At 45.7% G+C, this 23,212-nt stretch overlaps 1 protein-coding gene across 1 annotated transcript in view; it reads right to left on the reverse strand.

Annotated features, from left to right (window-relative positions):
* The window catches only part of antxr2a (ANTXR cell adhesion molecule 2a), a 120,766-nt gene that overhangs the window by 52,048 nt on the left and 45,506 nt on the right, over positions 1-23,212 (reverse strand). The window contains exons 10-12 of the mRNA XM_083783746.1: positions 19,169-19,238; positions 3,888-3,966; positions 3,174-3,269 (exon numbers count right to left, since the gene is read on the reverse strand). Coding sequence (XP_083639872.1) covers positions 3,174-3,269; positions 3,888-3,966; positions 19,169-19,238 — 245 coding nt within the window. The remainder of the gene's footprint in view (positions 1-3,173; positions 3,270-3,887; positions 3,967-19,168; positions 19,239-23,212) is intronic.

Consider the following 23,212-nt stretch of genomic DNA (forward strand, 5'->3'; position numbering starts at 1 on the left):
TCTTTATCTCCATAGACACAGAAAGGTAGACGCCTTCCTTTGACTCTGGGCCGTCTTTATCTCCATAGACACAGAAAGGTAGACGCCTTCCTTTGGCTCTGGGCCGTCTGTATCTCCATAGACACAGAAAGGTAGACACCTTCCTTTGGCTCTGGGCCGTCTGTATCTCCACAGACACAGAAAGGTAGACGCCTTCCTTTGGCTCTGGGCCGTCTGTATCTCCATAGACACAGAAAGGTAGACGCCTTCCTTCAGCTCTGGGCCGTCTGTATCTCGAGGGGAGGCGACTCTGGGCCGTCTGCATGTATCTCCATAGACACAGAAAGGTAGACGCCTTCCTTTGACTCTGGGCCGTCTGCATGTATCTCCATAGACACAGAAAGGTAGACGCCTTCCTTTGGCTCTGGACCGTCTGCATGTATCTCCATAGACACAGAAAGGTAGACGCCTTCCTTTGGCTCTGGGCCGTCTGCATGTATCTCCATAGACACAGAAAGGTAGACACCTTCCTTCAGCTCTGGGCCGTCTGTATCTCCATAGACACAGAAAGGTAGACGCCTTCCTTCAGCTCTGGGCCGTCTGTATCTCCATAGACACAGAAAGGTAGACGCCTTCCTTTGGCTCTGGGCCGTCTGCATGTATCTCCATAGACACAGAAAGGTAGACTCCTTCCTTCAGCTCTGGGCCGTCTGTATCTCCATAGACACAGAAAGGTAGACGCCTTCCTTCAGCTCTGGGCCGTCTGTATCTCCATAGACACAGAAAGGTAGACGCCTTCCTTCAGCTCTGGGCCGTCTGTATCTCGAGGGGAGGCGACATAGTGGGAAGACTGTGGCTCAGGAGTCAGAGCAGGTCGTCCAATGATCCCTGGGTCGGCGGTTCGAATCCCGGCTCCTCCTCCTGTCTACATGTCGAAGTGTCCTTGGGCAAAGACACTGAACCCCACATTGCTCCCGATGTGCTGGTTGGTACCTTGCATGGCTTCAATGGCCGCAATTAGTGTATGAATGTGCGTGTGAATGGGTGAATGTAATGCACAATCTATGTAAAGCGCCTTGGATAAAGGCGCTATATAAATGCACCATTTACCATTTAAGCTTTCCCCCGAGATTCCTTTGTGAAGCACATAGCGGAAGCCAAGCGTCCGGGGTGCGTAACACTTCAACGTATGACTTACACAAAAGCCGACTTTAACAATCTGCACATAAAAGATACATTAATGCAGCAGACCAGTAGCTCAGCCTACGGTGCCAAAGTGTGAGAGGCAGACCCCATCGTCCATTAAACGGGTTAAGTCTCGCAAGATGGACACTGTGCTGACGCGGCAGGTTATGCATTTGCTAAATTGGTTTTTACAGGAGAAAAAAAAAAAAAAGAGCAATGTAATTATGGCATATCATGGGTTCCTAGCAGCTGTTTTGTTCACAGTTAAGAGCAGGGCTAAAGCATTACGCTTTTTCCAACGCACTGTTGTCATTAGAATAATTAAAAACAATCAATTAGGGTTAATTCATTGCTCTCTGGGACACACAACTGTGTGTAAGCAAATCCTAGCACGCCACAAAGTCTATTCCCGCCTATAGCAGCCCTGCTCCCATGCAGCGCTGATTAACGTCATTTCAGGCACACCTTACGCTCAACGGGATTAGCTCCTTTTAATAGTAATTACGCTAGCAGCTTTTCCGGACATATTGTCGGATAAATAAAGCATTATACAAAATGACTGGCCGTGTCAAGCTTGTAGCGCGGCACTCGAACTTGTAGGTCTGCTATTTTTGAAAAATCGTGAAAATGTGCCTCAAATCTTTGAATATATATATTATTTCAGAGCAAACGTTTTTAACTCAAAACGTTGCTTCTGGGAGGGTCCCTGGAACAACATATTTTCAGATGGGGGGTCGGTGGCCAATTACATATAATTTTCTGGGCTCCTTGACATGAGCACCACCGATATAGAAACATGAGGTTTTTCAGAAAATTGTCATGATTTAGAAGACAATGCGATGCATTGAGAGAAGTACTTTTTTCCACCACTGAAGTCGAGTTAAAGTTGAAGTGGAGGTGGTGCAAGAGAGAAAAAGCAGGACGCGGCCTGTACGTCTCTCATCCATCCTTCCTTCCTTCCTTCCTTCCATCTGGCGTGAGGCGTCTCCATGTAGGCCATCCGCCGCACGCACGCCGTCCTGATTCCACATTTCTCCAAAACAACACGATAAACAAATGAAAAAGCACCCAGAGCAGCATGCAGCAGCAGCAGCACATACTGTGTGTGACCTCTCTCCTGGCAGCATTCCATGAGGGAGCGTGTGTGTGTGTGTGTGTGTGTGCATGGCCTCATCCCGACTGTTGAAACCTGGCAGACTGGATGGTTTAAATATTAACAAGCCACACATGTCCATGTGCTCTTGTGTTTGTGCCCCCCCCCCCCCCCCCAGCACAGATGAGTGTAGGGGGGGTACCAGAGATCTCTCTCTCCCTCTCTCCCTCTCTCTCTCTCTCTCTCTCTCTCTCTCTCCAGACGTGCTGCAGGGCGTTTACATTTTAATGCCTTTGTTGGTTTTCCAAAATCTGCTCCCGTCTCGTTGTGGGAACTCTATGGATGGATGGGGGGGGGCTCCCTTCAGGTCCTCAAAGCAAGGTGACATCTATCATTTAACGGGCACAGGCGGGCGGGTGTGTGTGTGTGTGTGTGTGTGTGTGTGTGTGAGGGGTGTAAGTGGGGGTACAGTTTTCCCTTCATCAGGGGCCCCCGATAAGCGGAGAGAGACACACACACAGGGACCAGGGAGGGGGGGGGAGGTGTGAGGGGGGAGCTGGGGGGGGGGGGGGCACCATCTGTAGCCCTGCTCATATAATAACATCCAACCAACTGCTGTGGTGATGCTAGGATGCTGTGGTGATGCTAGGATGCTGTGGTGATGCTAGGATGCTGTGGTGATGCTAGGATGCTGTGGTGATGCTAGCATGCTGTGGTGATGCTATTCTTGTTGCGCGCGTGCATGGTCGTTTCGTGCACACGCCCCGCGACTCCTCCAGGAGACCTGACGTTGATCCAGACAACAATGCCTGCGTTTGAAAGGCCCTCAACACTTTAACACTGTTACTACTTCTCAACAAATAAGGAACAGGTGAAATGAAAGGAAGGGAACGGAGCGTTGGAGTCCGGTACTCACCACGGTGCAGCAGAGCGGGAAGAACCACCACGCCAGAACCACGGCCAACAGGGCGAGCAGCACCAGGATCACGATGGCCACGGCCCAGCCGCCCGTCTGTCACACGCACACACACGCAGGCGCACACACACACACACACACACACACAGGCAGGCAGGCAGGCAGGGACGCACGCACACACACAGGCAGGCGCGCGCACACACACACACACACACACACACACACACACACACTAATCAATGGAATAAACGATACGTCGACATATAAAAACTAGACTAAAATGTTAGGGAGGGATTAGTGGACAAGAGAACTAAAAGACAAGTCGTTTTACAGTAGGTTTGGTTGCGTGCTGAAAATAGCCGATCGCCAACAAATAGCGTTGTGAGCTGGTATAGAGCTTGTAGATTGTCGTGAGCTTGTAGATCGGCTATTTTCAGAGGGAAACCAAGTGTAAAATCAGTCATTACGACGCCATCAAGGCCTGCCGAAATACATGTTAGTCGACGAAACAAACTGTAGATTTATAGTCGACAAAAATCTTCAAAGTCGACTAAAACTAGACTTTCAGACGACTAAAATATGACTAAGACTAAGAGTTTCATCCCAATGAGTTTCAAGGCTCATTTCAAGACAATGACTAAAACTAAAATATTAAATTTGCTGCCAAAATCAACAGTGCTTTCAAGGCGTGGATTGAAATGACTCTCCACTCACGCAGGTGGACGCGCTGATGGTCAGGGCGGTGGAGATGTACGACTTCCCGTGGTTCAAACTGATCAGCACGTCCATTGTCCTGGAAATAAAATGACATTAAACAACATAAATAGCAGATCTACAAGTGTTTTTTTCCATTTCATTTAGTTTATTCTTATCCAATCAGGAGAGAGAACTCATACAGAGTTACAGACACAATTGGAACACTATGAAATGTGAAGCAGATCAACTGCCTGCCTGCCTCTCTGCCTGTCTGTCTGTCTAATAGTAAATAAGAATAACTCTTCCTACTTCCGGGCCCCTTCCCTACTTCCTTCACAGGTGTTACCAGTGATGGCGTGTAGTGGAACACAGAACCTATTGTTAACACGCTCAAGGATAAGACTGGTCCGTTGAGGACCGCCAGGCCCAGAGACAGAGTGTGTGAACCCCCAAGACCGCCAGGCCCAGAGACAGAGTGTGTGAACCCCCAGGACCACCAAGCCCAGAGACAGTGTGTGTGAACCCCCAGGACCGCCAGGCCCAGAGACAGAGTGTGTGAACCCCCAGGACCGCCAGGCCCAGAGACAGAGTGTGTGAACCACCAGGACCTCCAGGCCCAGAGACAGAGTGTGTGAACCCCCAGGACCGCCAGGCCCAGAGACAGAGTGTATGAACCCCCAGAACCGCCAGGCCCAGAGACAGAGTGTGTGAACCACCAGGACCGCCAGGCCTGGAGACAGAGTGTGTGAACCCCCAGGACCGCCAGGCCCAGAGACAGAGTGTGTGAACCCCCAGGACCGCCAGGACATTATTTAGAAAGGAAACTCATGGCACGGCGGCCGAAATGGGTGCAATTAAAGACCCTAATGATGAACGGCACCGCAATCTCCATATGTCTGTGAACGCCCGATCCAATTACCGCCGGCTTAATGAGAACTCAGGAAATGGAACGAGGAGAGAAACGAACGCCTGAAATAATCTTCCCCCTTTCCGACGAGGAGGAGGAGGGGGAGGGGGAAGAGGAGGAGGAGGAGGAGGGGGAGGAGGTAGACGGGGCGAGAGTCAACCTCATACTTCAAAGAGTGAGCCTTCTATTGTCTGAGCGAGGTCGGCAGCGAGTTGTGTGGCCGGTGAGGGAGGGCACTACTCAGCCAACAGTGTTCATTGGTTCAGTGTTCATTGGTTCATTGGTTGGTGAGGGAGGGCACTACTCAGCCAGCAGTGTTCATTTTGACAGCACATTTTGATTTACTTTTAGTCACACAGTCTTCTGAATACAGTTTCCAATTCGTTTTAGTCACAACTTAAGTCACCTGAAATGTTTTATTCTTGGTCAAAATCTACTGTTGATTTTAGCTGTTGAAATAGCTCGACTATAATACTATAGACAATAAATGTTCGTCGACTACCTTTTTTTCCACTGCAGAAAACTAAATGGAAAGTAAATGAAGACTATGATGGCTAAAACTTGACAATTTCCTCAACAAATAAAAACTAGACTAAAATATTAGGAAGGGACTAGTGGACAAGAGATCCAGTATAAGTCATTTTACACTTGCATGCTGAAAATAGCTGATCTACAAGCTCACAAAGCGATCGGCTATCGTCAACAAGTGTAAAACTGTTCCGACGGCATCAAGGCCCGCCAAAAAAGACATTTCAGTCGACTTAAATCAACTGTATATTTAGTCAACTAAAACTACACTAACACTACAACATTCCAGGAGACAAAAATGTGACTACTATCCAAGTAAAGATAGACTATGACCAAGTAAAGAGACTATGACTAAAACTAAAAAAATCTAAATTTGCTGTCAAAATCAACACTGTCTGACAGGCAGCGGTGGCTGAACGGTTTGCGGAGCGGTCTTGATATCGGAAGGTCGCTAGTTCGTATCCCCGGACCGGCACGTTAAAATTACCACCGCTGAAGTGCCCTTGAGCAAGGCATTGAACCTCCACCATGAAATGTTCTATGAGCAGGGCCTGGCTGTAAACAAGTTCTTGAGCTTAGTCCAGTTACCCTGGGTAAACATGGTAACTTTCCTTTCCTTTACGTGACCCTGCAGAAATGGGTCCCGGAGCCAGTGCTTGGGAAGCGACGCTGCTGAAGGATTTAGCCTGGGGCAGCGCTGCAGGCCTGGGCTCTCCTGTGGCACGGAGCAGATGATGCCACCAGGCCCGGTTGGTCCATCATTAAGCGTGCCAGGAGTAATTCTAACACCAGGGGCTTCTCAAAGCGAGCACCGTGGCAGCACTGTTGATTTGGACGACACATTTTTAATCCGTTTTTTTTTTTTTTTAAGTTCTCTTGTCCACTAGTCCCTCCCTAACATTTTAGTCTAGTTTTTTAAAGAAATTATCAATATATTTAGTCATACTTGTAGCCATCATAGATTATAGTTTCCGTTTATTTTCCGTCAGTGAAATAAGGTAGTATTTGTTGACGACATCATTGTGTGCACAATGTTAATCCATTCTGGACGGGAACCCCTTTTGGTATACTTTAGCTATTGAAAAATAGCAGATCTACAAGCTCGTAGGTCTGCTATTTTTGAAGAACCGTGAAGATGTGTCAGGTGTTGTTTAGGTTTCCTAAGTAAGAACATAAAATGTCACTATGCCGTGGATTCTAAACAATCCACATGTTATTGCCTCTCCTCATCTCCCCATGTAAGCAGATTTAATCACGACATTACTTTGATCTAACGTCAAAATATCCAAATCAACTTAATGCCAAAAATTTTCATTCACTTTCGCTGAATGTTAATTTACATCTGTTGCAGCATTCATACATTTTCGCCAAAAAATCTATTCATACATTTTCCACAGAATGCTCACATTTCTTTTTGGCAAATGTACACACCATTTGATCCACTGTGTGAAAAGTGGAGTTAACGGGCAATTATGCTCACTAGATTTGCCTGTAAACCTCATATTTAGCGGGCATATACAGTAATATACAGGTGTGATGGTACAATTCGGGAGTTTACCGAAGTTTGTTGGAGACGGGGAAACGGGAGTTTCCTGTAATATACACATCCGTATTCCATGCTTTTTGCACAGTGTGAGGTTTCTGTGCTTTAGGGTTAGATCTACAGGAAACTAAAAACCTATTTTTGTTCTGCTTCTTTCAGACAATGCAGCAGCATGGAGAAAAACACACCTGTGTGAACTGAGTGGTGCAACTCCCCTCCCCCCCCCCCCCCTCTCTCTCTCTCATTGGCAGGCAACAGTGCAGCACTATCTCTCTCTCTCTGTTTCTGGCACAACAGCGCCCCTACTGGTACAAATAGTCATACTGGTGCTCATAGTCACATAGGTGGGTTAACGTCACATAGGTGAACACAGGCATAGATGAACACAGACATAGGTGAACACAGGCATAGGTGAACACAGACATAGGTGAACACAGGCATAGATGAACACAGACATAGGTGAACACAGACATAGGTGAACACAGACATAGGTGAACACAGACATAGGTGAACACAGACATAGGTGAACACAGGCATAGGTGAACACAGACATAGGTGAACACAGACATAGGTGAACACAGGCATAGGTGAACACAGGCATAGGTGAACACAGACATAGGTGAACACAGACATAGGTGAACACAGACATAGGTGAACACAGACATAGGTGAACACAGGCATAGGTGAACACAGACATAGGTGAACACAGACATAGGTGAACACAGACATAGGTGAACACAGACATAGGTGAACACAGACATAGGTGAACACAGGCATAGATGAACACAGACATAGGTGAACACAGACATAGGTGAACACAGGCATAGATGAACACAGACATAGGTGAACACAGACATAGGTGAACACAGACATAGGTGAACACAGACATAGGTGAACACAGGCATAGGTGAACACAGACATAGGTGAACACAGGCATAGGTGAACACAGGCATAGGTGAACACAGACATAGGTGAACACAGACATAGGTGAACACAGACATAGGTGAACACAGACATAGGTTAACACAGACATAGGTGAACACAGACATAGGTGAACACAGACATAGGTGAACACAGACATAGGTGAACACAGGCATAGGTGAACACAGACATAGGTGAACACAGACATAGGTGAACACAGGCATAGGTGAACACAGACATAGGTGAACACAGACATAGGTGAACACAGGCATAGGTGAACACAGACATAGGTGAACACAGACATAGGTGAACACAGGCATAGGTGAACACAGACATAGGTGAACACAGACATAGGTGAACACAGACATAGGTGAACACAGACATAGGTGAACACAGACATAGGTGAACACAGACATAGGTGAACAGACATAGGTGAACACAGGCATAGGTGAACACAGACATAGGTGAACACAGACATAGATGAACACAGGCATAGGTGAACACAGACATAGGTGAACACAGACATAGGTGAACACAGGCATAGGTGAACACAGACATAGGTGAACACAGGCATAGGTGAACACAGACATAGGTGAACACAGACATAGGTGAACACAGACATAGGTGAACACAGACATAGGTGAACACAGACATAGGTGAACACAGGCATAGGTGAACACAGACATAGGTTAACACAGGCATAGGTGAACACAGACATAGGTGAACACAGGCATAGGTGAACACAGACATAGGTGAACACAGACATAGGTGAACAGACATAGGTGAACACAGGCATAGGTGAACACAGACATAGGTGAACACAGACATAGATGAACACAGGCATAGGTGAACACAGACATAGGTGAACACAGACATAGGTGAACACAGGCATAGGTGAACACAGGCATAGGTGAACACAGACATAGGTGAACACAGGCATAGGTGAACACAGACATAGGTGAACACAGACATAGGTGAACACAGACATAGGTGAACACAGACATAGGTTAACACAGACATAGGTGAACACAGGCATAGGTGAACACAGGCATAGGTGAACACAGGCATAGGTGAACACAGACATAGGTGAACACAGACATAGGTGAACACAGACATAGGTGAACACAGGCATAGGTGAACACAGACATAGGTGAACACAGGCATAGATGAACACAGGCATAGGTGAACACAGGCATAGATGAACACAGGCATAGGTGAACACGGACATTGCTGTTCCTTGGAGTGGTAAACAGAGGTAAACAGAGAACAGTGGTAAACAGAGAATACACAGTGGCAGAATACCTGAGCACCGTGACCGACCCAAAACAAAGACAAATCTTAACTAGGTACAGACTCGGTGAGCACAGTCTCGCAATCGAGAAAGGCCGTCATAGGCAGACCTGCATCCCGAGAGAAGACAGACTATGCACCCACTGCACACTAAATTAAGTGGAAACCGAGCTACACTTCCTAACCATTTGTCCATTGTAGCAAGACATCAGAGACACATATTTCCCACAGATTACAACCACACACGGAGATTTTGAAAACAAGACCAATGACAAAAAACTCCCATATCTGCTGGGCGAAAGTACAACAATGTGCAAACACAGCAGCAAGATTTGTGAGTTGCTGTGATAGGAGAAGGATATCAAATGGAACACAACCACCCTAAAGACTAATCATTGTGTATATTCCTGCACTATACCTGCATCGAGTGACCTTGGTACATAGAATTTGACCTATTGAAAATTCTGACCTTCAAATGTACATCATTTCTGTTTTGATTGTATTGCTGTATTGTTGTATTGTTCTTCTGCTTTGGCAATGTAAACGTATGTTTTCTCATGCCAATAAAGCCCTTTGAATTGAATTAAATTGAATTGGTTGCACCACTCAAAAACAGAGAGAACATCAGAGTGCATACGGTTCGATTTATCCACACATGGGAAAAGCGAAGGGAGGGTACGGAAGATATTCCTTTATGTGTGGGTGGACGGTGAAGGTTCTTCAAACGTATACGACTCCTATATATTATGTCTGTGCTTATTACGGGACGAATGAATGGGGGAGAGCGGCAGCGTGCGGCAGGTTCTTCAAACGTATACGGCTCCTATATATCATGTCTGTGCTTATTACGGGATGAATGAACGGGGGAGAGAGGCAGCGTGCGGCAGGTTCTGTATGTATAGGTTCTATATGTCTGTGCTTATTACGGGATGAATGAACGGGGGAGAGAGGCAGCGTGCGGCAGGTTCTGTATGTATAGGTTCTATATGTCTGTGCTTATTACGGGACGAATGAATGGGGGAGAGCGGCAGCGTGCGGCAGGTTCTTCAAACGTATACGGCTCCTATATGTCTGTCCTTATTACGGGATGAATGAACGGGGGAGAGAGGCAGCGTGCGGCAGGTTCTGTATGTATAGGTTCTATATGTCTGTGCTTATTACGGGACGAATGAATGGGGGAGAGCAGCAGCGTGCGGCAGGTTCTTGCATGTTAACCCATTTAGACCTGCAGACGATTCTATAAAAAATGTCTTCGAAACCATGACAGTTTGCTGAAAAACCTCATGTTTCTATATCAGTGGTTCTTCAAACATTTTCACGTCAAGGACCAACAGAATTATTTGTAGCCTATTTGGCTGCCGACCCCCCATCTGAAAATATGTTGTTCCAGGAACCCCCCCCCAGAAGCAAAGATTTGAGTTAAAAAACGTTCAAAATATTCAAAGATTTGCGCCACATTTTCACGATTTGTCTACGAGCTTGTAGATCTGCTATTTTTTTCAATAGCTAAAGTATATTAACATGATGCTTTTAAACACCAAAAGGGGGTTTCCGGTTCTGAGCGGGTTAATGAAGCAGCCGTGCTGAATGGGTGAGGGGAGAGGCTAATTTAGCTGACATCCTCAATCCACGCTAATGGGGAGGCAGCTTGCTAATCAAGCCGGAGCTGGAGAGCCAAGCATATCGTCACCGTACGCCGAAGTACTTCCGCAGAAACCTCGGATCTCCCGACTTTCACATTTATACGTTTCGCTTTTTTTTTATTAACCCATTTAGACCTGAGAAGATTCCTTCTAAATCTAAGTTTTCAGAAGAACCTCATGTTTCGTTGTCAGCGGTTCTCAAAATATGTCCTTATATGTCAGCGGTTCTCAAAATATTTCTTGTCAAGGACCCCCAGAATTATCTGTATTTGGCCGTGGACCCCCATCTGAAAATATGTTTTTCCAGGGACCACCCAGAAGTAAATATTTGAAAAATGGCAGACCTATGAACTTGTAGAAAATAATGTTCGTCTACTACCTTTTTTCACTGAAGAAAACTAAATGGAAACTAAATGAAAACTAAGCTATGATGGCTATAAAACTAAGACTAAAGACTAAATATATTGACAATTACGTCAACAAATAAAAACTAGACTAAAATGTCAGGAAGGGACTAGTGGACGAGAGATCCAGTATAAGTCATTTTACACATGGTTGCATGCTGAAAATGGCAGATCTATAATAGATCTGCCATTTTCAGCAAGTACAAAATCAGGCATTACGCTGGCATCAAGACCCGCCAAAAAACATTTTAGTCAACTAAATCAACTGTAGATTTAAAAAAAAAATATGATATGTTGTCGACTAAAATGTCTAAAATGTGACAAAAACGAAATGAAAAAAAACTATTCAAGACACAATCAACAGTGCGGTAAGTTTCTTTGTTCCAGTTGAAATACCGGTAAGCGATTAAAATCAGTTATAAAACAGATAAAATAAGACCCGAGGCCAATTCTACAAAATAATTCCTTCTAGTTCCCAAACATTTTTGTGCCAATGTGCCCCCAAAATAAGTATGCATTTAGCCGCGGTCCTGTCCCCCACCTGAACATGTTTTGTGCCAGGGATGTCCCAGTAGAAAAGATTTGTGTTGAAAGAAAGAAAGAAAGAAAGAAAGAAAGAAAGAAAGAAAGAAAGAAAGAAAGAAAGGTCATCCATAGTTGCAGCCGTGCACTTTGCCCAGACTAAAAGTGAATCATAATTACCAATGAAAAGGAAAAAAAAAAGAAAAAGAAAAAAGAAAATCTGAAATCCCACAACGCACCACATTGTGACACGTTGTGAGCTTGTACATCTTCTCTTATCTTCTCAAACGAGGGTCTGTGGCCTAATGCAAATCAATCCTCCTTGACATGAAAATGTTTGACTATAGGAGTCCCCAGTTGGTGCGTACGGCCATACGCCAGTCCGCACGCCGCAACAACAAACTTCGCATCTCATCGCATCACTTCATCGCTCGCTGCCACTTAACTTTTCCCACGATGAGATGGAGAGCATGGAGAAAGAAGTGCATCTAGTCATAGGCACGGTAAACATGGGAGATGAGGAGAGGAGAGGAGAGGAGAGGAGAGGGGAGGGGAGAGAGGAGAGAGGAGAGGAGAGGAGAGGAGAGGAGAGGAGAGGAGAGGAGAGGAGAGGAGAGGAGAGGAGAGGAGAGGAGAGGAGAGGAGAGGAGAGGAGAGGAGAGGGCGGCAGATGCAGACTGTCAAGGGATCAGTCAAACTTTGGTACTAAGTGACATGGGGGACATCCCGGTTGTCACCAGAAGAAGACGAGCAGATTCTTCCTCTTCCCGTAGGAGAGGCGGGTCCGCTCGGGGCCGCCGTCCGGAGCGTGTCACCGTTGATGCCGCGCAGCTGGAACCGACGGAGACACCCTCGGCGCCACTAATGGACCTCCAAACTGGGCTTAAAGATGGGGAACGTTGGGGAAGGCTGAATAATTGAGGCTGGAGCATATGTGAGGCGTGCCACTCCGGATCCATCAGTCTACAGCGGGATGGAGGGATGGAGGGATTGAGGGATGGAGGGATGGAGGGATGCGTGGCAGGGTGGCACGCAGTGGCATCGGTGACACCATTGTGAGCTTGTAGATCGGGCCATTTTCCCCCAACATGTTATGTTATGTATTATATAGGGCTGATGTGGTTCATGTACGTTTTGTAATTATAATTAAAACAAATCTACAACGAAACTATTAAACAAAAAGTTTTCAAATTATTGTGCTGGAGTAAAAGTACAATAGTCGCCTCTGAGATGTAGAAGTGGGGGGGAACATTGAAAATACTTCAAAGTTTACTTAGCCTCTGTCCCAGTCTTCGTAAATGGTAAATGGTGCATTTATATAGCGCCTTTATCCAAGGCGCTTTACAGAGATTGTGCATTACATTCACCCATTCATACACCGATGGCAGCGGAAACCATGCAAGGCACCAACTAGCACATCGGGAGCAATTAGGGGTTCAGTGTCTTGCTCAAGGACACTTCGACAGTAACTCTGGGGGAGCCCGGGTTTGAACTGGCAACCTTACGGTTACCATCCAGGCACTCTACCCCTGAGCCACCGCCGCCGTCTTACTCATCTTTGATTGATTGATTGAAATATGTATTAACAGTTTGCAGAAATACAGCACATTTCAAGCACAACTCAATACAAAGACTGTTAACTGTGAGTGGACGACCCAATAAAGCATTACACTTGTTTACAAGAGGGTCCATCTTGTTCAATTCATCTGCGAAGAGAAAAGCCTGGTCACAACCTAAGGCAGAGAGAAAAGCCTGGTCACAACCTAAGACAGAGAGAAAAGCCTGGTCACAACCTAAGGCAGAGATGCTATCGGCGGAAGTGTCGGGCCAGAACATCGGTCAGATGTATTTCCCCTGCCGTGGATACGACATTCTTTCGACAAATAACAACACTTGTTTCATTCACGGAGAATGTAAACTGATTTGCTTGAGCAGTACTTCGGTCTAAATCCTGCAACGTCCGCCCCCCCAAAAATGATAGCGTGTACAGCGTATATGTCTTGCCCAGCATGTACTTTACTTGAGTAAATGTACTTGGTTACTTTACAGCACTGGAAAAAAAACAGGGGTGTGGGGGAGGGGGGAGTAAACACATCTGGTGGAGGGGCTTTAAGAGGATGCGCGACAGATGCGGCCCATTCCCTTTTCCACGCTCCCATTTAAATAATTCACCGTCCGCTCCGGCAGATCCCTGCCACCCTGCGGACCACCTGTGCGTGCCACCGTGAGGGGCAGGAGGAGACCAGACCCCCGGCATGGCTGCTGAGGCTCCTCTCCATGCAGTCCATCTGGCCAACCTCTGCTCCACTCACCACTTTCAGAGTGAACGGTGGTGGGCACGCCATCTCCATCACTGTAGCTTTGTGTGTTCCTACGTCTGTCTGTCTGTCTGTCTGTGTCCCTATGTCTGTCTGTCTGTCTAGGGCAGTAAGCAAAGCAAAGCAAGGTAAGGTTACCATGTTTACCCAGGGTAACTGGACTAAGCTCAATAACATTTCATGGTAGGGGTTCAATGCCTTGCTCAAGGGCACTTCAGCGGTGGTAATTCTAACGTGCCGGTCCGGGGATACAAACTATAGCGACCTTACGATATCAAGACTGTTAGGATATAAAGTTCAACTGGAGCCACAAACCACCAGGAAGCAGGATTTTGTATTATCCAGTTTTATTTTGCTGGATAAAGGTTGACATTCAGATGATTGCCTTGATGATGGTTCTATAAATAAATAGGAAATAAAATAGTTATAGTATATTTCTATATAAACATTAAATTATAAAGTATGGCCTTTAGTTCATATTTATACATTTCCTATTGCATATTCAAATAATAATTAGCCACATATCTAGTATAAGTTCACAATATAAATCAGAATATAAGTTTAAATCAAATGCATCAGTCTTAAATATAACCCACATCATGGTGACTTACATTGAAACAAGTTCAAAGACGCATAGGGAATCATCTGTTCATGCACACAGCAAACAAGGGTGGCTGAGGGCTGTGCATGTGTTTGAAGATGTGTTTGAGCATGATCCAGGCCTGCTTTATTGGGAGGAAGTGAGGGAGGCAGTGAGGCACTGCCACAAGTCCTTCCTGGGCCATTGTGGGGTCTCCTTGTGGAGCGGAGGGGAACTTGCCCTTTACAGTTTGTGACAAAGACCGCTCCGCAAACCGTTCGGTCACCGCTGCCCCAGTGCTTTCCAAAGTGGGGTTTTGAAAGCTTTTGAAATTTTTGATTTTAGTTTTAGTCATATAGTCTATTCTATTGAATAGTTTTAATTTAGTTTTAGTCAAGTTTTTAGTCACCCCGGAATGTTTTAGTGTTAGTCTGGTTGTATAGTCGACTAAATGTCCTAAGAATTCAGTCGACTAAAATGTATTTTGGTGGGCCTTGATGCCGTAAAACATTACATTTTGAACTTGTGATACAGTTGCTATAATACTGGTATAAGCACTTTCTACTTTTGGTACTAGCCTTTTTATACCAATACTTTAGTACTTTCACTAAAGTACATTTTTAATGCTGGACTTTGTACATTGTAACGGGAGTATAGTTCTACATCGCAGTATTAAAACAGTAGTAAAAAAAAAAACACTTGAGTACTTTTTGTCCACCACGGATAGAATCGTAAATAAATGGTAAATTTATATATAGCGCCTTTATCCAAGGTGCTTTACATAGATTGTGCATCACATTCACCCATTCACACACCTTTACATAGATTGTGCATTACATTCACCCATTCACACACCTTTACATAGATTGTGCATTACATTCACCCATTCACACACCTTTACATAGATTGTGCATTACATTCACACACCTTTACATAGATTGTGCATTACATTCACACACCTTTACATAGATTGTGCATTACATTCACCCATTCACACACCTTTACATAGATTGTGCATTACATTCACCCATTCACACACCTTTACATAGATTGTGCATTACATTCACCCATTCACACACCCATTCACACACCTTTACATAGATTGTGCATTACATTCACCCATTCACACACCTTTACATAGATTGTGCATTACATTCACCCATTCACACACCTTTACATAGATTGTGCATTACAATCACCCATCCACACACCTTTACATAGATTGTGCATTACAATCACCCATCCACACACCTTTACATAGATTGTGCATTACATTCACCCATTCACACACCTTTACATAGATTGTGCATTGCATTCACCCATTCACACACCTTTACATAGATTGTGCATTACATTCACCCATTCACACACCTTTACATAGATTGTGCATTACATTCACCCATTCACACACCTTTACATAGATTGTGCATTACAATCACCCATCCACACACCTTTACATAGATTGTGCATTACAATCACCCATCCACACACCTTTACATAGATTGTGCATTACAATCACCCATCCACACACCTTTACATAGATTGTGCATTACAATCACCCATCCACACACCTTTACATAGATTGTGCATTACAATCACCCATTCCCACACACATCCACACACCTTTACATAGATTGTGCATTACATTCACCCATTCACACACACATTCACACATCGATGGCAGCGGAAACCATGCAAGGCACCAACCACTAACCAGCACATCAGGAGCAATAGGGGTTCAGTGTCTTGCTCAAGGACACTTCGACACTAACTCTGGGGGAGCCCACAGGGTTCGAACCGGCGACCTTGGGGTTACCATCCGGCCACTGACTCTACCGCTGAGCCACCGTAGCTATAGCTATAGTAGAAGAAGCATATACATAGCGCTCATGTGGCGGGGGGCGGATGTACGCGGGCATCATGTCGGTGACAGCTGTGGCATCGGGGTGCAGTTTGGGAAACACTGGCATCTGTTGACGATGAACGCCCCCCTGCCCCCCACCCCCACCACCTCGCTCCGTACCCCCATTAGGAGACCCCCCCCTACACCCTCCCACGGCCGGGCTGGCAGAGCGGACCTGGGCCCACTGGGGGGGGGGGGTCCACAGGGGAGGTTAACCCATTCTGTGCGGGAACCCCTTTTGGTGTTAGCATTATGCTATGCTTTAGCTATTGAAAAATAGCAGATCTACAAGCACATAGCGCGCCACCGAGTGGCGCGCTACGAGCTTGTAGATCTGCTATAACGACTGACATAGAAACATGGCTTTTTCAGAAAACTGTCAGGATGTAGAAGACATTTTTAGAATCTGATCTCAGGTCAGAATGAAAACTGTCAGGATGTAGAAGACATTTTTAGAATCTGATCTCAGGTCAGAACGGGTTAAGTGGCGGTGGTCTTGCGCCGACATGTTCCTCGCCTGGTGTTTTCACAACGGCGAGCAGCGGCGGCGGGGGGGGGGCAAAAGATAACTACAGGAGAGAGGGGGGAGGAGGGGGGGTCGACACCTGCTGTATCTATATACCTACCCCCCCGAGCAGGTAGAGAGAGAGAGAGAGAGAGAGAGAGGACCGCCTCATGAATAATTCAGCAGGGTGTGTTTCCTATAGCATCACAGTGAGTCCATCTGCTCCATGGGGGGTGTGGGGGGGTGTGGGGGGGAGAGGGGAGGGGGGGGATTGGCTTCGCCGTTTTTCGTGATTGTGCTCCGCGATCGTTGTCGCCGCGACGGATCGCGGAGCCGTCGGAGAGGCACTGCATGGCGGTGTGACCTCACAATGTCATCGGTCACGGGTCAATAAATATGCCGTTATTATTTGTTTCCTACATTTTGTTAATTATTATTAGTAGTAGTAGTAGTAGTAGTAGTAGTATTTCAAAACATTTAAAAAAAAGCTATATTTTTCATTAATTATTATTTTCTTTTTCTAAAGAACGTCCTAAATTAAAAAAATTAAAAATCCAAGAAATTCCATAAATTATAAAACAAATGTTAGTGGTATAGTTAAAGCAGTTAAAATAGCTGACCAACAAGCTGATAGATCTGCTATTTTCACTATAGTTTGGGTGGCGGGGAGACAAAGCAACGGGTTTGTAGATCTGAGGTTATACCCCCGACAGGCAGCCGTGTTGCCAGAGTTTAGCGAAGCAGAACAACACCATCAGGAGATTAGCGGCCGACAAACGTCGACTTGGAATAAACGCCATTGTTCTATAATGTCATGAGTGGAGAAACACCTTCACCCCGTCAGGGACGTTCATGATGGGATTGTAGCCGGCGAGAACATTAAAATCTGTTCCATCCGAAGGTCTTAGCAATCATCTGCTCTGCTTGGAGATTAAAACAGACCAGAGCAAAAGGTGAAGAATAGCTCTAATCCAATCAAGATTACAAAACTTGTTTCTGATTGATCGGCATGTTTGGTTTTGTTTGTTCAAAACGTGGCCGTTTCCCCGACGTATCATTTCACGACGTCACCATTTCATAGAGGAATACACAGAAGGGCTCACAGGCTCAATCTGTTACAGTGCAGTGAGTGCACGCACGCACGCATGCACACAGCTGGAAACTAAGGCATACTAGATTGTATATATGTACGCTGATAAAAAACATAACTGATTGTAATAATCCTCTTGCATACATGTGACCTCAATAACTCACGTCATTCTTAACAAGGTGTTTGTGTTGGGGACAGCTCAACAGTGGACAGGACAGAGAGTGTGTTGGGGACAGCTCAACAGTGGACAGGACAGAGAGTGTGTTGGGGACAGCTCAACAGTGGACAGGACAGAGAGTGTGTTAGGGACAGCTCAACAGTGGACAGGAGAGAGTGTGTGTTGGGGACAGCTCAACAGTGGACAGGAGAGAGAGTGTGTTAGGGACAGTTCAACAGTGGACAGGAGAGAGAGTGTGTTAGGGACAGTTCAACAGTGGACAGGACAGAGAGTGTGTGTTGGGGACAGCTCAACAGTGGACAGGAGAGAGAGTGTGTTGGGGACAGCTCAACAGTGGACAGGAGAGAGAGTGTGTTAGGGACAGCTCAACAGTGGACAGGAGAGAGAGTGTGTTGGGGACAGCTCAACAGTGGACAGGACAGAGAGTGTGTTGGGGACAGCTCAACAGTGGACAGGACAGAGAGTGTGTTGGGGACAGCTCAACAGTGGACAGGAGAGTGAAATCCCAGTGACCACTAACATGTTTTTATTATACAAGTATCTTGTACTCTACAGTCATAGTTCTCAACAGTGTGGTCCGGAGACTTAACCCATTCTGGTGTTTAAAGCATTAATGTTATACATTAGCTATTGAAAAATAGCAGATCTAGAGTGCCGTGCTACAAGCTTGTGAAAATGTGGCGCAAATCTTTGAATACATATTCTTTCAGAGCGAACGTTTTTAACTAAAATCTTTGCTTCTGGGGGGGTCCCTGGAACAACATGTTTTGAGATGGGGGTCGGCGGCCAAATACAGATGATTCTGGGGGTTCTTGACATGAAATAGTACGAGAACCACTGACATAGAAACATGGGGTTTTTCAGAAAACTGTCATTTTGTAGAATCAAGCTCAGGTGTAAATAAAATAAAAACGCTGTTCGACAACGGTGTAGACCTGCGACCGGCGTTGACGGCGAGGTCACTTACTGTCCGTCTTCGTACAGCACGGGCGCGGGACAGAGCACGTAATCATTCCTCACCACGCTGGGCTGATGATCTGGAAAACATTATAGAGAAGGAGGGAGGGAGGGGGAAATTAAAACTAACAAACAAGAAGAAAAGAAGCTCACAGATCACAACATTAACTCCGCACACGCGCACACACACACACACACACACACACACACACACACACACACACACACACACACATGTGTCCTTTAGCCTCGGTGGTCGTTCAACATTAAACGGGAGACGGGTCGGTTCCAGGCTGAGAGAGGGAGCCGACATCTGTTCTCCAGATGAGCTGCACGTTCTGCCATCGCAAGAACGCACGTCCATGATTAGAACAAGGTGTTCCCCTCCCATTAAAAAGGGTCTATGGGCAGAAGACTGGAATGGGGGAACAAATAGCACCCGTCGTGTGGGCCAATGAGAGGGATCGCCTCGACCAAGGAGTGGATTAACAGGAGAACATCCGTTTAACCACGAACCCTTTATTTAGCAGATGTACTGCTTGTGACGGAAAGTTCCGCCAGTAGGACTCTAACTAGCAAGTGCTTCTGGCGGAATAGTCCGTCTGATGAGCTTTATTATTGATATCAAACCGGATTGCTGATTTCTATTTTTTCATTATTATTTTGGCTTGGCCTTTCCTTCTTTAGCGATCCTAGACCGGATCTACATTGGCGCTTTCTAAAGCAAGGATGGCTATATTTTAGCTCGCTAGCATTGACACTATTTATTTAGCATTAAGATGAACGCCGGAAACAGGATATTGGTCCTGCGTGTGCAGCCTTCAAATCGCCATCGGGAGCCCTCGGCAGTCTGAGGTTGGCTGTGCGTCCAGCAGGTGGCAGTATATGGGTTAATTCGCCGTATTATAATAATTTAAAATAAACTGCGGCTTTGTCGCGGACCTGGTGACGAGGCCGTCACGCTATGATGACGAAACCAGAAATCAACCCATGCTCTGGGCTGCTAGGGCTTCTGGGAAATTGAGCCCAATGCAAGTGAACGAGGGGGTAGAGACAATCTTGGCTCGCTTTGCTCTTTGTCTGTGACCCGGGACAAGGAAGTAGCTTTTTTGTCGGCTCAATAACAAATACTGGGAGTGTTTACTAGCGCTTTGACATGGATCAAAAGCGCAAATACTTTGGCGTTATGCTGCAACGGTAATAAAACCATCTATACTTTGGTGTTATGCTGCAACGGTAATAAAACCATCTATACTTTGGTGTTATGCTGCAAATGTAATAAAACAATCTATACTTTGGTGTTATGCTGCAACGGTAATAAAACCATCTATACTTTGGTGTTATGCTGCAAATGTAATAAAACCATCTATACTTTGGTGTTATGCTGCAACGGTAATAAAACAATCTATACTTTGGTGTTATGCTGCAACGGTAATAAAACCATCTATACTTTGGTGTTATGCTGCAAATGTAATAAAACCATCTATACTTTGGTGTTATGCTGCAACGGTAATAAAACCATCTATACTTTGGTGTTATGCTGCAACGGTAATAAAACCATCTATACTTTGGTGTTATGCTGCAACGGTAATAAAACCATCTATACTTTGGTGTTATGCTGCAACGGTAATAAAACAATCTATACTTTGGTGTTATGCTGCAAATGTAATAAAACAATCTATACTTTGGTGTTATGCTGCAAAGGTAATAAAACAATCTATACTTTGGTGTTATGCTGCAAAGGTAATAAAACAATCTAATAGATTGTTTTATTACCTTTGCAGCATAACACCAAAGTATAGATTGAATCTATACTTTGGTGTTATGCTGCAAAGGTAATAAAACAATCTATACTTTGGTGTTATGCTGCAAAGGTAATAAAACAATCTATACTTTGGTGTTATGCTGCAAAGGTAATAAAACAATCTATACTTTGGTGTTATGCTGCAAAGGTAATAAAACAATCTATACTTTGGTGTTATGCTGCAAAGGTAATAAAACAATCTAGGCAGCGTAGAATATTTGATTAAATAGCGGTTTATGCCAGCAACGTGTTAACAGAAACCCTTCATGAAATCGAATGGCGGTGGCTTCTTTCTTCCAAACGGCGAAAACTCAGAGAAAAATAAAATAAATTTGTGTCAGAAAAGTGTGGAGAAAACGTCAGAAATAACTTTAGTGGGAGGGAAGAGTCTGTCACTGCCTGGCGGAGTGACAGATCCACTGATCTCACTGCCAAAAAAAGAAGAAGAAAAGCCTTCAAGAAGACGACTTGGCTCCCAGGGAGTCAAAACGTAGCTTCCTTCCAGAGAGAAAGAAAAAAAAAAAACATCACTCTCGATGGAACAGACTGCAGTGGTCCGGGGAACCACTAGTGGTCCTTGAGGGGGATTCCAGGTGGTCCCCGAGCTAAATGAGGGAGAGTCTGTTGCCACAAATTTCCGTCATATTTGGCGGACATTTGACCTAATTTCTCCTTTCATTGCCAATTGGCATTTAATGTTTGTGTGTCTGGTTTGCTGCACCTGGCCGGCAGGTTTCTAACCACAGCCTGTAGGCCGGGTGAGGCCTTCCCTCCCGGTGCTGGTGAGGCCTTCCCTCCCGGTGCTGGTGAGGCCTTCCCTCCCGGTGCTGGTGAGGCCTTCCCTCCCGGTGCTGGTGAGGCCTTCCCTCCCGGTGCTGGTTGCTGGAAGCCTGGAGGAGAGGGGCAGTGACTTGGCCAATCACTGCTGACCCGCCAACCGGACAGTGTAGTGGTCGAGGGTTGAAACACTCTAAGAAGGTTGGAGACCTCCTGATGGCCTCTCTTCCAGGCCAAGGCTTCATCCAGTAGAAATGGATTATATTTACATCATTGATGTATTTACAAACATGTTGGGACAGAAATGTGTAGCCCGCAGCACAGGTCGGACCCACGCACGTGGCACGCACATGCCGACTCAAACTAAGGCTGCCTTCCAGGGTTAGGTGTTATGGCTGTAGCGTCTACACAGCAGGGCCTCCTTCCAGGGTTAGGTGTTATGGCTGTAGCGTCTACACAGCAGGGCCTCCTTCCAGGGTTAGGTGTTATGGCTGTAGCGTCTACACAGCAGGGCCTCCTTCCAGGGTTAGGTGTTATGGCTGTAGCGTCTACACAGCAGGGCCTCCTTCCAGGGTTAGGTGTTATGGCTGTAGCGTCTACTAGTGTTGTCACGATACTGGATTTTCAACTTCGATACAATATTTGGAAAAGTATTGATATTTCGATACCATTTTCGATTTATTACAAATAAAAGCTGTGCAGACTTATGCACTTTCATATTTTTTTATTTTTTTATTTTTTTTATTATTATTAGGCAGGGCTGCCATATTTCAGAAAATGTCAAGAGTGAGACTCTAGTGTCTTAATGTGTTCGACGCCGTCCGAAGGGCGGCGGCGAATTTATTTTGCTTTTTTTATGTCGATTTGGCCCGTTTTAACGTTGATATTTAACCTTAACACTGATGTCTTCACCTCCATGCCAGCTGCTCTCCCTGCACTGACAGCCTCCTCATGCTTAAAGTAGAAATGAAAAAGATATCTATCTATCTATCCTCAGACCCAGCCAGCCAGCCAGCAAGCCACACACATAGTGCTCAGACCCAGCCAGCCAGCAAGCCACACACCTAGTACTCAGACCCAGCCAGCCAGCCAGCCACACACATAGTGCTCAGACCCAGCCAGCCAGCAAGCCACACACATAGTGCTCAGACCCAGCCAGCCAGCAAGCCACACACATAGGCCCTCATTTATCAATCGGGTGTAAAATCTGCCAGATTCGAGTGCAGGTTTCGTAGTACACCCACGTCGCCACGGCATTTATAAAGTGATCGCAAACAGCTGATCCTTCCTTAATTTTGTTCTCACGTTAATAAATGTCACGGCTGAATTTGATCTGGCACGCCCTAAGAAATCAAGCCTCGCCCTCGTTTTTGCGACATGAACAACGGCAATACGTTTCCTGAAACCATGGTTACATGAAAAAATAGGTTTCTCCCGTGCCTTGCTGCCCGCCTCACCCCCCTCTCTCATACA

This window comes from Protomyctophum parallelum, assembly GCF_964188405.1.
Source record: "Protomyctophum parallelum genome assembly, chromosome: 15".
NCBI lineage: Eukaryota > Metazoa > Chordata > Actinopteri > Myctophiformes > Myctophidae > Protomyctophum > Protomyctophum parallelum.